A 13,207-nucleotide genomic window follows, 5' to 3' on the forward strand; every position below is an offset into this window, starting at 1 on the left:
GTATTCGTTCCTCCCTAAAACCCAAACTTAAAGTCAGAATCAGCACAATCGGTGATTGTTGAAAAAAGGCCGTCTTACACTGTTGCTAAATTGCGGGACATGTTTGATAATAAAACGTTGAAAGCACAATCCGCACAAGAGACGCTGTTCCCCATGCTGAAATGTGTGCACGCGACGCGCCCCAAAACGGACAAGCTAATTACACTTTGAGCTTCGGGCGCGTCCAAACGATGAAATACACACAAAATATGTCAAAATGGCTGGTTTGGAGAGTATTTACTTAAACACATTTTATGTCTTAAGTGGACGAGAACAGTTGGGAGAAAATCCGATGTGTGTCAATATATTGTCTTAACGTGACAGACTGGCGCTTGGGCCATCAGTTAATCAAACAACAAAATGCAAAGACAAAATCACTCACAGCTCTTAATCTGAATAACGTTATAGATTTAATAAGTATTAATCTATCAATACATACAGTGAAAACTGTAATTACTTAACTTACTTGTAATTACTTACCTGAACAGTAATGTTAGTAGACCTTCATGAAAAAATGAAAGCACTGTTTATTTAATTTCATTTGTACATTTGTTTTATTGTATTTGTCAGTTTGTTTTACTTTGTTTCTTTGTTCATGTTTTTACTGTATCTTGTCTTATGTACAGTATAAAACACTAAAAATGCCTGCACACTGGTGCATTTACAAATTGATGTATATAATTTCATTAAATATTCATCTTACATTTCAGAATATAAAGCAATGTTAATTCAGCTCTTAATTTGATATATATATATATATATATATATATATATATATAAACAAAAAGTACCGATAAGAATACCGTTAAAGTACCGAAACGATAAGCAGTATCGGTAAGAGTAGTAATACCGTTAAAGCCTTAACGATACCCATCCTTAGATTTATATTAGAATACACTTTTTCTCTGTAGATTTTAAATACATATTCAAAATCTGTGTCTTTTAGATTTTTAATTTATACTACAGAATTTGTTATCGTGTTTGGCTGTGTACTGGTGTGCTTATCATCTGTGCAAGGAATCTAATTGGTTTGGTCTCTCAGTTGTTGAAAGTCAAGCCAATCTGCAGTCTGAGTTTACATATTTCAGAATAGCATAGTATGATGGGCAGAAAGTCAGATTTTTTAGCTTCCGACTATGAATCCATCCAGTCGGAGGATATCAAACATATTTGAAATGTTTAGACTATTTTAGAATGTGTTGTTGCATTCACACTGAGGTGCATCGGATTATAATCTGATCTCAAACCACTTGTGATGCCTAACTGGATGAATGTGTCATCAGCATTAAGAATCAGCATTTAGACAAACGTTTTCTAGTATCTGTCATCCAAATGAGTTCCGGATAACATAATTCAGCATTTGTAACATTTCAGCTTTTTGGTGTCAACTCATTAACATCTTTCCATTCTGTTTTGTTAGCTAAGGGATGGAATGGCGATAGCTTGATTCTTACCTTTTCCATCCCATATATTCAACATTAGTGCAAGAAATACGCATAGAGCTTGCATTCTACAGGGAGGGGAGTAAAAAATATTCAAAATTTGGAGTGAGAAAGAGGCAAAATATAGAACCGTATGCCAAACTGGTGATCTTTAGAAATGTCCATACCGAATCTCTTGAGATTACAATACATCCTACTAGGGCTGGGCGATATAGCTAAAAAATTTATCAACGATATAATGTTTCATATCGTTCGGTATCGATAATTAGTAAACATTTTTATAACCTTTTTTAAAACCAAGAACAATAAAAAAAAATTATAATAATAATTTGGTTTAAATTTCACCACTGTATTTTTAAATTAACCCAATTTATTGAGACAAACAACAAATATTTTTTGTTCAATCAAACAGAAAATAAAAATTAAACAAATACCTAATTTCTAATGTTTTATATGCAGATTAAATAGGTTTTAAGGAAACTTTTGTCTTGTCTCCCGAGGCCACAAGAGGGCGCAATGAGCAAAATAATGCAGAGCATTTAAATTGTCAACGCAAGGAAGTAACTCTATAAATACGTGCATTACATCTAAATTAACTCATAAAAATCAAATATCATTTCGTAAATTGCATAAACAATTATGAACAAAACAGCATCATGTATTTATGCATTGCTTAATCCAAAGAGCAAAAACGCCATTCACACAGATTGCATTTAAAAACATATGAGACGCAGTGAAAAGGAATAAACCTCAACAAATTCGTGACGTGTTTTCTAAAAGTTTAAACTGTTTTAACTTTGCATGGCTTTCTATACATCTCTTGTGTGAGACACGAGTGCAGCAGTCATATTTGTCCGTCTAAAAAATGCGCTGTCAAGATCTTCTCGGTGTACCATCGATAAATATCGATACCGTTTTATCGCCCAGGCCTACATCCTACACAGTATTTCTTGCAAAGTCCATTATCGAGGGAGGAAGTTAAGGAAGACACTTGGCAACCAATGGAGCTATAACATGCCAGACTAAGCCAAGAGCAATGGAGACCTTAGACTGGAGCGAGTCTCGAATGAGATGGATGGAGTGAGGGAGGAGGAATAGAGGCACTTGGAAGACCGCAGGCCAGGAGAAATAAATAGATACACCCACACATACTCCAGACCCATCTGCTGTGCGTGAACACCCAACACCACCTCAGAGTTGGCATGGAAGAGGCGAAAGCACATTCTGTCCAAGTCTTTATGCACAGTTTGAGCAGTCAGTGCACTGTATACTGTACTGGTGTTCAGTTGCAAGTTCTTCGGCTTTTTGTTAAAGGCCACAGCTCTAGTGACCTACAGTGTCCTTAATGAACTTCAGCACAGTTAAAAAGTTACAAAAAATTTTGCCAGACCTTTTAGTTTTTTTCCAGACTACAGTTTTTTGCAAGCAGTATTGTTCACTTTGTAAAAATCTATATAAATGCTGGGGTGGTGTAGCCTAACTGTTAAAAGGTCTGGGCTGGTGAATGAAAGGATGTAGGTTGCTTGAAGGATCTTTGAACCGTCATCATTGTGCTCTTGACATTTAACCCCAGTTCCTCCATAGGAAATATTACTACAAGTATTCAGTTCTGTGTTTTGGGTAAAGCATCATCAAAAAAGAACCAGTTAGTGGCTAGTTAAGAACTGATAAAAGCATGCAGACATGTGGATGGTTTCCATTGTTTTATACTTTTATTCCTGATTTTATGGATATTTGATAACCCCATAAGTTTCAGGAAACTTACTATAATTGAAGTGTCATTCTCAAAACATCCTGATTTACAAAATGTGTGAATGTTTTTCTGGCATAAAATATTTGATTATTAATCATTATTTATATGATTAATTTCTTGATCTCTTTTGATTTTTTTGTACACTATTTAGACTTTACACTAAGGTTTTGCTTGAGCAAACAAAATGGATTAACAAAAAACCCTCCAAATGTCAAGTTCTGTTAGATGAAGGCACCTGGAAAATTCAAATGATTAAAAAACATATTTAAACCACTTCATTATTTAATATATATTTTTATTTGAATACCTTTTTATTTTTAAACCGTCTTAATGACTGAAAAGTCAACAAATATGTATTTGTCACCACAGTTTATTTTAAACATAATTTAAAATTATTTATATTAATAATTTCTTATTCTCTTTAAATGTTTTGCACACTATTTAGACTTCACACTAAGGGTTTCCTTGAGCAAACAAAATTGATAAAAAAAAAAAAAACCTTTTAACTACTTCACATTATTTAATAAAATGTTTGATTGTAGAATGATGCTTTTTTTTATATGAATACCTTTTTATTTTTAAACCATCTTAATGACTGAAAAGTCCAAGGCACATATTTGTCACCATATTTTTAATGACTGTTGAATAACCTCAAGGGCATGGAGATGATAAAGTTGGATTTTACTTTTAGTGACAGTTTGTTGAACTTTATGATTCCAATAGCATTTGGTCCATAAATAGGTCTAAATGTGTTTGATCTTAATTACATGTATTTTAGTTGAATCGCGCATTCAGGCATCACAAAGACTCATCAAACTAACAGAAAAGTTAACATGGGGTGCACTTGTTTGAATGTGTAATCACAGTATCCCCAGACTTAGTGGTTACAAAATGTACGGTCTCAGAACTTACTGTGTGCATTTGTCTGCAGCATTCCAGAATGGTGCAGGGCTACAGTTGGTCTCGGTGCACTGGGGTAGAAGAGCCCTTTAAGTGAGATAAAAAATGCATTTGACAACCCAGTGAAGGATCCAGGTTGAGACCCTCTGATGACAGGCATTTCACTTTTCTACATACAGTATGTCTCTCACTGTAAATGCTTGTTCTGTTCTTTGTGCTCCTCTAATCTTAAACTCTGCCTCTGTTTGTCTGCTCTTCTCTCGTCCTCTCTCACTCCCCCTGTTCCTCGTCCCAGCTGCACCTCAAGCTCTAATCCAAATTTTCCCTGTTTTTAGCAATGTCTTGACTTCCCTTTCAACTTCTACTGACAGCAGCCTGTATCTTAATTAAAACGGGACCCTCAAAAAAAAGAACAGTTAATGAAAGAAGAAGCTGTTAATTACACAACAAGGTCACAATCATTTTACAGCTTAATTGTGCTTACACAATCACAGCTTAATTGTGGCCTTGATTGTGTTTCTGCCTCATTTTTTATGCAAACGCCAGACTGACAAACTCAGTTAATTGTTGCCCTGGTGCTTCTGTAGGGTCACACATTTTTGTGTGCATCCGTGCGAGTGTGATACAAATTTGACTTTGTTTGACATTGTGTGTTCTTTCTGAGCGTGTATGCATGCTGACACATTGCTTTTTTCCTAGGATCCCTGTCAAGATCCTTCAGGGTGACTGTTAATTACCCTTCATGGCCTTCCTGCCTGGACATCCATTTATATTCATCTGAGCCCCTCATTTCTCAACGAGGGTTACCATGACCTTTAATCCCTTACAGACCTACAGTACCAGTGTCCACCTACCCTTGCCATCGATCCTGTCATGTATAGATCCGTGTCTTCCCAACCATTTTACTTCCTTTCGATTTCCAAAGGTGGACCACCCTGTCATTTCCGTGGCCAATTGTATTAACGGCTCTTAGGCACTAAGGTCAGAGGCGCTACAGATTTGGGTTAGGGTCACTGGATCTTTTCATAACCTTGGCATGGTCAATACCTCCCCCTCAATCCCTTCCTTCCTTAAGGTCACTGAATCTTTTTTATAAATGTTACTTTATTCCATGTATCTTGACCTGGTCTAGCAGGTCCAGTCTTTCTGGAGGGCCAATGTCCTGCAGAGTTTAGCTCCAACCTCTCCCAAAACACTTGCCTGGAGGTTTCTAGAAATCCTGAAGACCCTGATTAGTTGGTTCAAGTGGGATTAATTAGGATTTAAGCTAAACTAATAGTGGTGCTTCAGGAGCAGGATTTCCCACACCTAGTCTATACTTTACCATTCTTTCCCTTCCATCTGTTCATCCTTTATTCTTTCCCCCTTTTCTGCTTTTCTTTCATTTTTCTGTTTCTTTTCTTCCCTTTAGCACTAAGGTCAGATGTCAGAGTTATAGTTTTGGGTTGAGTTCAATGGATTTTCTCATAAATGTGCATTTGCATGTGCATATCAGTTCTTCTCTTTTCTTCCTTCCTTGCTTTCATTTCCTCTCCTTTCTTTACCCCTTTTTCTTTTCTTTTCTTTTCTCCCCCAATTTTCAGTCTTGCGTTCCCCGCTCTTTGATTATTCAGCATGGCATAATTGTGGTGTGTTACTTGGAAGGAATATCTGTTATCGTTCTTGACCTCTACGCCATTGATCATGGAAATGTGACCAACCTCCAGATATCCGTTTGTCTTCAAGAAATGGAAATCAATCAACAAACACGCCTCTCATCTTTTGTATTATAATTAAATTGTCAGGTTTGCTGCTTACTAACCTGTTCAGAAGGATATGTTTGTACATTTCACAGCAATTGGTTTGTAAAGCCTGTGTTATACTTTCCGCGTGTGTGAGTCCGTTAGGGTCCGCTATGGTATGCGTGCGCGGAGGCTCTGGGCGGACATCCGCGTGCCTCCCATTTATTGTGACCGCGCGGACAAGTACGTGCGGTCAGTAGGCTTCAAAAGCACCAATTGCACATGCGCAGGCTGTGTGAAGAAGCCCCTTGCTACTCGAACCTGTACAATCCACCGATAAAACAATATAAAGACAGCCAGATGTGCAATAATTCTGGGCAATTGTTTGTTCACATGTTTGTTGCGGAGCGGACTATCAGTGTATGCTTTCGGTAGTATAAATACAAGTAGTCCGCGTCCGCACTGTCCGTGTACGCGTCTGGATTGCTCATGCGGAAAGTATAACACAGGCTTAAGGCTTGCTGAGTCTTTTGCAACTGCAAAACTTTGAGGAATGACTTATTTTCAACTTTGCTTTATCACTTAATGTTCAAGCTGAGCCTCACGCCCTGAAAGCGAAAGGGGAAAATGAAAAAAGAGGGATCCATTACCTGAGCTAACAATAAGGAGTGGTGTTTGTTTGAGGCTGCAAATGTGCCCAACCTGTCGTGCTTAGATATTTCTGAGAGATGTTGCAAATTTGCCTGCATCTCATTCGCTACCCCGTTCTCATTCTCCAAACCCAGCATCCTCATCAGTCGGACACCCTTCAGTGATTCAGAAACGAGGTTTTCCTTTTTTTCCCCTTTCCATCTCTCTCAATTTCTTGAGTGCCACACCTGAAATTGCTTTGACATTCAGATGCAAACATAACCATTGACACCCGCCTGATGGTTTTGGAATGCAAATGGACAGGGCTCTCTCTCCTTTCCTCTCTGCTTTCTGATCTCATCCCTCTCTCCCAGCCTAATGAGGGAAAGCTGATAGCTTGCTTTCTCAGATCAGGCAGACGTGGATATGGGCATATTGAGATTGGGGTTTGAGGGGACAGGGGTAATGTCACCGAAAGCCTACAGGAAATCAATTTCACAAGTGCTGTCTCCCCACTGTGAAATGCTACCCCGCTGTCTGCAAGGAGCAAAAGTGATACAGACAGGACAGTTCTCTCGCACTCTCAAGGAAAAACGTGAACGCATTAGTTCATTTTATGTGTACATTTAATGTTGCATTGGCACAGTAGATTTCCCCTCCTTCCGTTTCCCTGTCCTTTCTTCCATGCTTTCCTTCCACGCTTCCTCCTTTCCCTCTATTTATCAATCTTTACGTCTTTGTGATGTTTCCTTTCTGTCTGCCTTCCTTCTTTCATTCCTACTGCCCCTTTTCCTCTTTATTCCTTCCAACTTTTCCTCTTGTTTTCCTTTTTTCCCTTTCCTTTGTTCCTTACATACTTCCTTACCACTCACTTGTCCACTTCCTTTTTCTTCTCCTCCTCCCTCCTCCATTTTTACTTTCCTTTTTTCCTTGCTTGCATCTCTTTCCCTTAGTCTTTCTTCCCATCCTTTCTTCCTTCTTCCATCAGTTTTTCCAGCATTCCCCCTTTTCCCCATCCTTGTACCTTCCCTCCTACCTATTTTTTCCCTTTTTTGTTTCCTTCCATCCTTCTTTCTTTTACATTTCCTTCCTTTCTTCTGTCCATCTTTCTTCCTTCTAGTTTTCTCTTATTTTATGCACTTTCCTTTTCTCCTCACTATGCAAAAACTCTTATAATTTATGTGGTTCTACTGTACCTGTGTTACAAGGTTCCCCAGGCTCTTCCGTGAGAAATTACACATGTGCACGTGTGAGTTGAAGTGGACTATGTGAACACAATGAGCTGAATGCTCAAGTTCATGTGACAGGAGCATCGTTCACACATGTAGCGATGCCTGGCTCCTCATGGATCTGCTCAGCCATGTGCCTCTCCATCAGGGGTTTGGGCTTGGGCTCGGACATTTACAAATCTCCTCCGGACTTGGCTAAATGGAAACCATCCATCAGAGGTGACAGGAAGCAAACAAAGCCCCAACATTAGCTGCATGGATGCTTTTGATGATGTCTTAAGCCTCTAGAGGTGGCTGACCTAATGTGGTGCATTGGGGAAGGAAGGGAGAACACAGAGTGCAAGATCAGTAGATGTAGTGAGTGTGCAAACCAACAAGGGTTGACAGAACTCTTTTATACAAGAAGGGTGTGAAAGTCTAAGACGGTGAGCGAAGGGGGTGGTCATTGACTTGGGGCATAGCAGATCTGTGTTTTAATAAGAGAACTGCATTGATGAAGATTGATCAGTGGTGGTGTGGGAGTTGGAGGCTGGGATGAAAGCCCCTTGAGGCTGAGCTCCGATCATTCTTGCCCTGATTAGGATTAAGGCCGAGCAGTGTAATGTCCACTAATTCTGACTCTTGTCCATGGTTTTTCTATTGTTCTGTTTGGTAGAGATAAGCAGCATTGAATTTGAGAGTGTGAGAGGGGGGATTTAGGGGAAGATGGAGAAAATGGGAGAAAGTAAGAAGCTGAGAAAGAGGATGAGTAAAATACAATGAAAATAAAAGAAGAGTGAAGAAAAATTGTGAGGTGTGTTTAGAGGATTTAAGATATCAGAATGAATGTGATGGACATGCAGAGAAAGAATCCGTCCAGTCTTGACACCCTAAGGGCGCCTCCTTTGTCTCTCTCTAAATCCCACTTAAAGGACCAGTTTGTCCAGTTTGAGTGATTTATGGCTATGTTAACCATAGATTTTTCTGAGGAAAATGTGAATGGTGGTTATTACTGTAACCTTCCATGCTTCCATGATGCTCGGATGTTGTCCTGTGATTTGGATTTCTGAGTATCTTGTAGCATGTTGGTAGGGCATTTTGGCTGGTTGCCACAGTAGTTACTGGCTCAGTAAGTAGAGCCCAGACCTAAATCTCTCTAAATTTCTGTTCCCAAACAGATTTGATTTTGCTGCTGATACCAGACCACAGAAGGTGATTGTTTATGACATTTGAGATTTGGAAAAATTAGCTTTTTGCGGTCTGATTAATGCAGAGGCCATATCAATGTCACCATAATCACTGTTGCAAAATGCAACAGATGGAAAAACAGAATGTCAGTTACCTGTGCAACTTGAACGGGTTATTATAGCCCTTTTAAACCCAACAGTCTAAATTGTCACAGGAGCGTGGAGAGCGTGTGATAGGCAGGACCTTCAAAATAGACCTTTCACTCCTTAATTTATGTGGATTTATTCCATTCGCAAGGGATTCTTTAATAAATTGGAATTAGCAGCATTGAGGCAGTGATCTGAATATGATGACATGAATTATTGATTCCCTGACAGCTGCTTGCAAATCTAGCCTGACATTTGGAAATAAGATGGCATGGAATTATAGCCCGAAAATAATGAAGGCCATTTGTGTCGAGACGAGAGAAGGAGAGAAAAGCAAACGTCTTTTTGGACTTATTAATATTCATTAATGCCTCCTGTCAGAGTGCCATTGAAACAATTCATTGCTCACGTTTATGGTGTTACGTTCTTTATGATTTATTGATGTGTGTTCGAAAGAGCCGGGTGGTTATGAAGAGACTGCTCAGTGAAATCTGATTGCTCATACAAAAGCAGATCATTGTCAGTGAGAGTCAATGACTTCAGATTTTATTTCCAGTATTGTTTTTCCTCATCTTGCAATCCTTTTTTTCTTAAATTATCTAAAAAATTGCACTTACTAAGTAGTCTTTTTGTATTAAACTCATTCTCCACGTATATTTTAATCTTTCTAATGGAAATTCAGCATGGTCGCATTACCGGTGTTTTCTCTTGAATTAATTGCTTCTGTTTCTATTATTCTCATTTGTGAGTCACTTTGGATAAACGTGCCTGTTAAATTAACACATTTAAATTATTTGTTCTCAATTAGACTATAAATGATGCATAATTTTAGATGATAAAATGAGGCATAAAATTAGGCAGAGAGTGTCCTAAAAATTGCTAACTTGTATATGCTATACCTCATACATCCCAAAGTGTAATTCTGAAAGCTTGATCCACATTCCCTGTAGATATTTGGCATTTACCTTTATGTTGGATTCTCTGCAACCTGGAGCCGGCGTGACTTTTTGCTTGATCTGCATTATAGTTCCTTGTGGCACTATAGAGCCAATCATCTCATTGGTTTCTGTGAAGCAACCCCTGCTGATGCCACATTAGATAATTTGATCCATATGTAGCCAGCTGGTCTGTTGTGGAATTAGAAAAAAAACAGCGTCCCTGGGAATTTCTGTGTAATGTCAGTAGATATGGGTTGTAAACTCATTCCCTTCAGTGTGTTTGGCTTTAGCTGCCTTCATTTGGCTGTCTGTTTTGCCACAGTCCTCCCGGCAGTGGTAAAGTCAAAGTGCATTGCAGTTTAAAGTCAGGTTGTAAAGACACCAACGAAAACAAACAGTGGCGTACAAGCACAGGTCCACAAAGTTTGCAGTCATTTTGGTTAGTGCTGTTTGCAGGAATTAATCTGACAAGCCATGAGATTGGTGAGCTTTGCTTTCACATTTCATTCATTATAACACTGAAATGTGGTTGTGTATTGGTTTGTATCTGCGTATGTCTTCTGAATGCATATATTTGGATGCCATATCACTTATTTTGGGGTTTTTCCCAATGTCGGTCTCATTTCCCTTGCCTCACTGGAAAAGTTCATGGTATGTCTGTGCTTACTACTTGTAGGGCTTGTAGGGCGGAATCCAGTCATAAAAATGGAATTTACTGTATAACACGGAACGTCATGTAATTTGCCAAATTTTGGATGGATACATCAAAAGTATGTCTGTACAGGTAAATCAAAATACGATATAGACTAGTGTCTGTGAATATTACGCAAAAATAAAAATTTACTACACGCATACAGAAGCGCTTGTGATGCTTGCAGTGTTTTACAGCCCCTGCTGCCTCAATATATGAGTACATGAACATACACAAGTGCTCTGTCCCCTCTTACAGTCGCTGTTCACACTCACAGCAGTTACTTTACGAGTGTGAGCTTCCATCACTTATTGCTTGTACAGGCAACAAATAGCCCCTTAATCATGTGTAATATGAACCTCATTAGTTTCAAAGGATTTTGTTCCTGGAGGCACAGTGGCATGTGGGTTTTTTCCTCTTCAAGTAGCATATTATACTCCCAAGGGGATCTTTTATGTCGCCTAATAAGGTCTAAAGCCATGTACTCTTTTCTAGTCTCAGGTTGTAAGTATTGCCATTTTTCAGGGTTGTATTTAATTCTGCCGCTAGAAGCTATGGGTTTTGTTGTCTCGGAGTCTGTAATGGATTCTTCGCTGTGTGTTCTGTCTTTTGCCAGCCTGTCCCCCGGGCACCTACAAGATGTCGTCACGGCAGCAAGAGTGTTTCCCGTGTCCAGCTAACAGCAAGGCTGAAGAAGAGGGCTCTGTGCTGTGTGTGTGCGAGGACGACCACTTCAGAACTCCACTGGACCCTCCATCCGCACCCTGCACGCGTAAGACAGTCAGGTTCTGTGTGGGGTGAATGTTTATGTGTGCATTTGCGTGTGTACTTGTGCACAGGGATTTATTTATTAATGTGTGTTCTAATGTTTGTACAATCCAATCCTGTTGATTCCTGGTTTTATTTTGTTTACAGTGGGGTTTAGCACTGCTTGTCGTGTGTACAGTTAGGTGATATATGGTAACAATTTAGTTTAGAGACCAATTCTCACTATTAACTATTAGCATGCTTATTACTAGCATATTGGCTGTTTATTAGTATTTATAAAGCGCATATTAACCTTATTCTGCATGACCATATTTTAAATCCCTTAAAGGGTTAGTTAATCCAAAAATGAACTACTCACCCTCATGTCATTCCAAACCCGTAAGACCTTCGTTCATCTACGGAAAACAAACTAAGATATTTTTTATGAAATCGGAGAGCTCTCTGATCTTCCATAGACAGCAATGCAACTGCAATGTTCCCAGGTCTAGAAACGTAGTAAGGACATTGGTAAAACAGTCCATGTGACATCAGTGGTTCAACATAATTTTATGAATCTGTGAGAATACTTTTTGTACGCAAAGAAAACAGTAATAACATAATTTATTCAACAGTTCTTCTCCCTGAGTTACCTTCTTCCGCCATTTTGGAGAGTACCCCAGAATGTAATCAGCATTGTTTACGTTCAGCATGCGCGCTGAACGTAAACAATGCTGATTATATTGATTTAGTTCCAGTGTACTCTCCAAAATGGCGGTAACGAAGACGGTAACAAAGGTCTTACGGGTTTGGAACGACATGAGGGTGAGTAATTAATGAGAGAATTTTCATTTTTGGGTGAACTAACCCTTTAATTCTACTACATACCTAAACTTAACAACTACTTTACTAACTATCAATAAGCAATAAATTAGGAGTTTGTGGCAAAAGTCGTAGTTAATAGGTGAGAATTGGTCCCCAAACTAAAGTGTGACCATATATATTTGTACAATTCACTATAGTAATTACACAGTTATTTATTTATTAGTTATTCACACAATTAAAGATAATGTGTTTACATTTTTTTCAATTTTGAAATGTTTACTTTCCTAGCTTTATGTGAATTATTAGCCGTTGTTAGCCAACTATAAACCATTCATAGGTTGGTGTCACTGGAGAGTGCTCCAAAAAGCCTGACACAGCAGCATTAGCTCAACCCTTAGCTATTTGTTTGCTTACCAATGGCAGATGTGGTAGTGAAAACCATTTCCAAAACAATTGTTATTTTTTGCTATTCTGTTTAGTGGCTCTGGTGGCACAGAAATCCCACACTTAACCTTTCAATTCTTGTGTGACCAGCCCTTTATTCTGGGCTGAATGAGTCTCTGAGTGCTTATGACTTTTATTTATACCATTAATTACTGAATTGATTAGGCTGCTGTTATATGAGGGAGAGAAAGACTGTGTGATCGTGTTAATTATAGTATCGATTCTACAGTCACTCTTATGAGCAGATGCCACCAGTTTATTATTGTGTGTGTGTGTGTGTGTGTGTGTGTGTGTGTGAGAGAGAGAGAGAGAGAGTGTGTGTGTGTGTGTGTGTGTGTGTGTGTGTGTGTGTGTGTGTGTGTGTGTGTGTGTGTGTGTGTGTGTGTGTGTGTGTGTGTGTGTGTGTGTGTGTGTGTGTGTGTGTGTGTGTGTGTGTGTGTGTGTGTGTGTGTGTGTGTGTGTGTGTGTGTGTGTGTGTGTGTGTGTGTGAGAGAGAGAGAGAGAGAGAGAGAGAGAGAGAGAGAGAGAGAGAGAAAAA

The 13,207-nt window shown here is 38.9% G+C and overlaps 1 protein-coding gene across 3 annotated transcripts in view; it reads left to right on the plus strand.

Annotated features, from left to right (window-relative positions):
• The window catches only part of LOC107654743 (ephrin type-A receptor 7-like), a 164,435-nt gene that overhangs the window by 93,848 nt on the left and 57,380 nt on the right, over nucleotides 1-13,207 (plus strand). For all 3 annotated transcript variants that reach the window (XM_016441974.1, XM_016441975.1, XM_016441976.1), the window contains exon 4: nucleotides 11,273-11,428. In XM_016441974.1, the coding sequence (XP_016297460.1) occupies nucleotides 11,273-11,428 (156 nt within the window). The remainder of the gene's footprint in view (nucleotides 1-11,272; nucleotides 11,429-13,207) is intronic.

Source organism: Sinocyclocheilus anshuiensis, unplaced genomic scaffold (assembly GCF_001515605.1).
Source record: "Sinocyclocheilus anshuiensis isolate Anshui unplaced genomic scaffold, SAMN03320099.WGS_v1.1 scaffold195, whole genome shotgun sequence".
NCBI lineage: Eukaryota > Metazoa > Chordata > Actinopteri > Cypriniformes > Cyprinidae > Sinocyclocheilus > Sinocyclocheilus anshuiensis.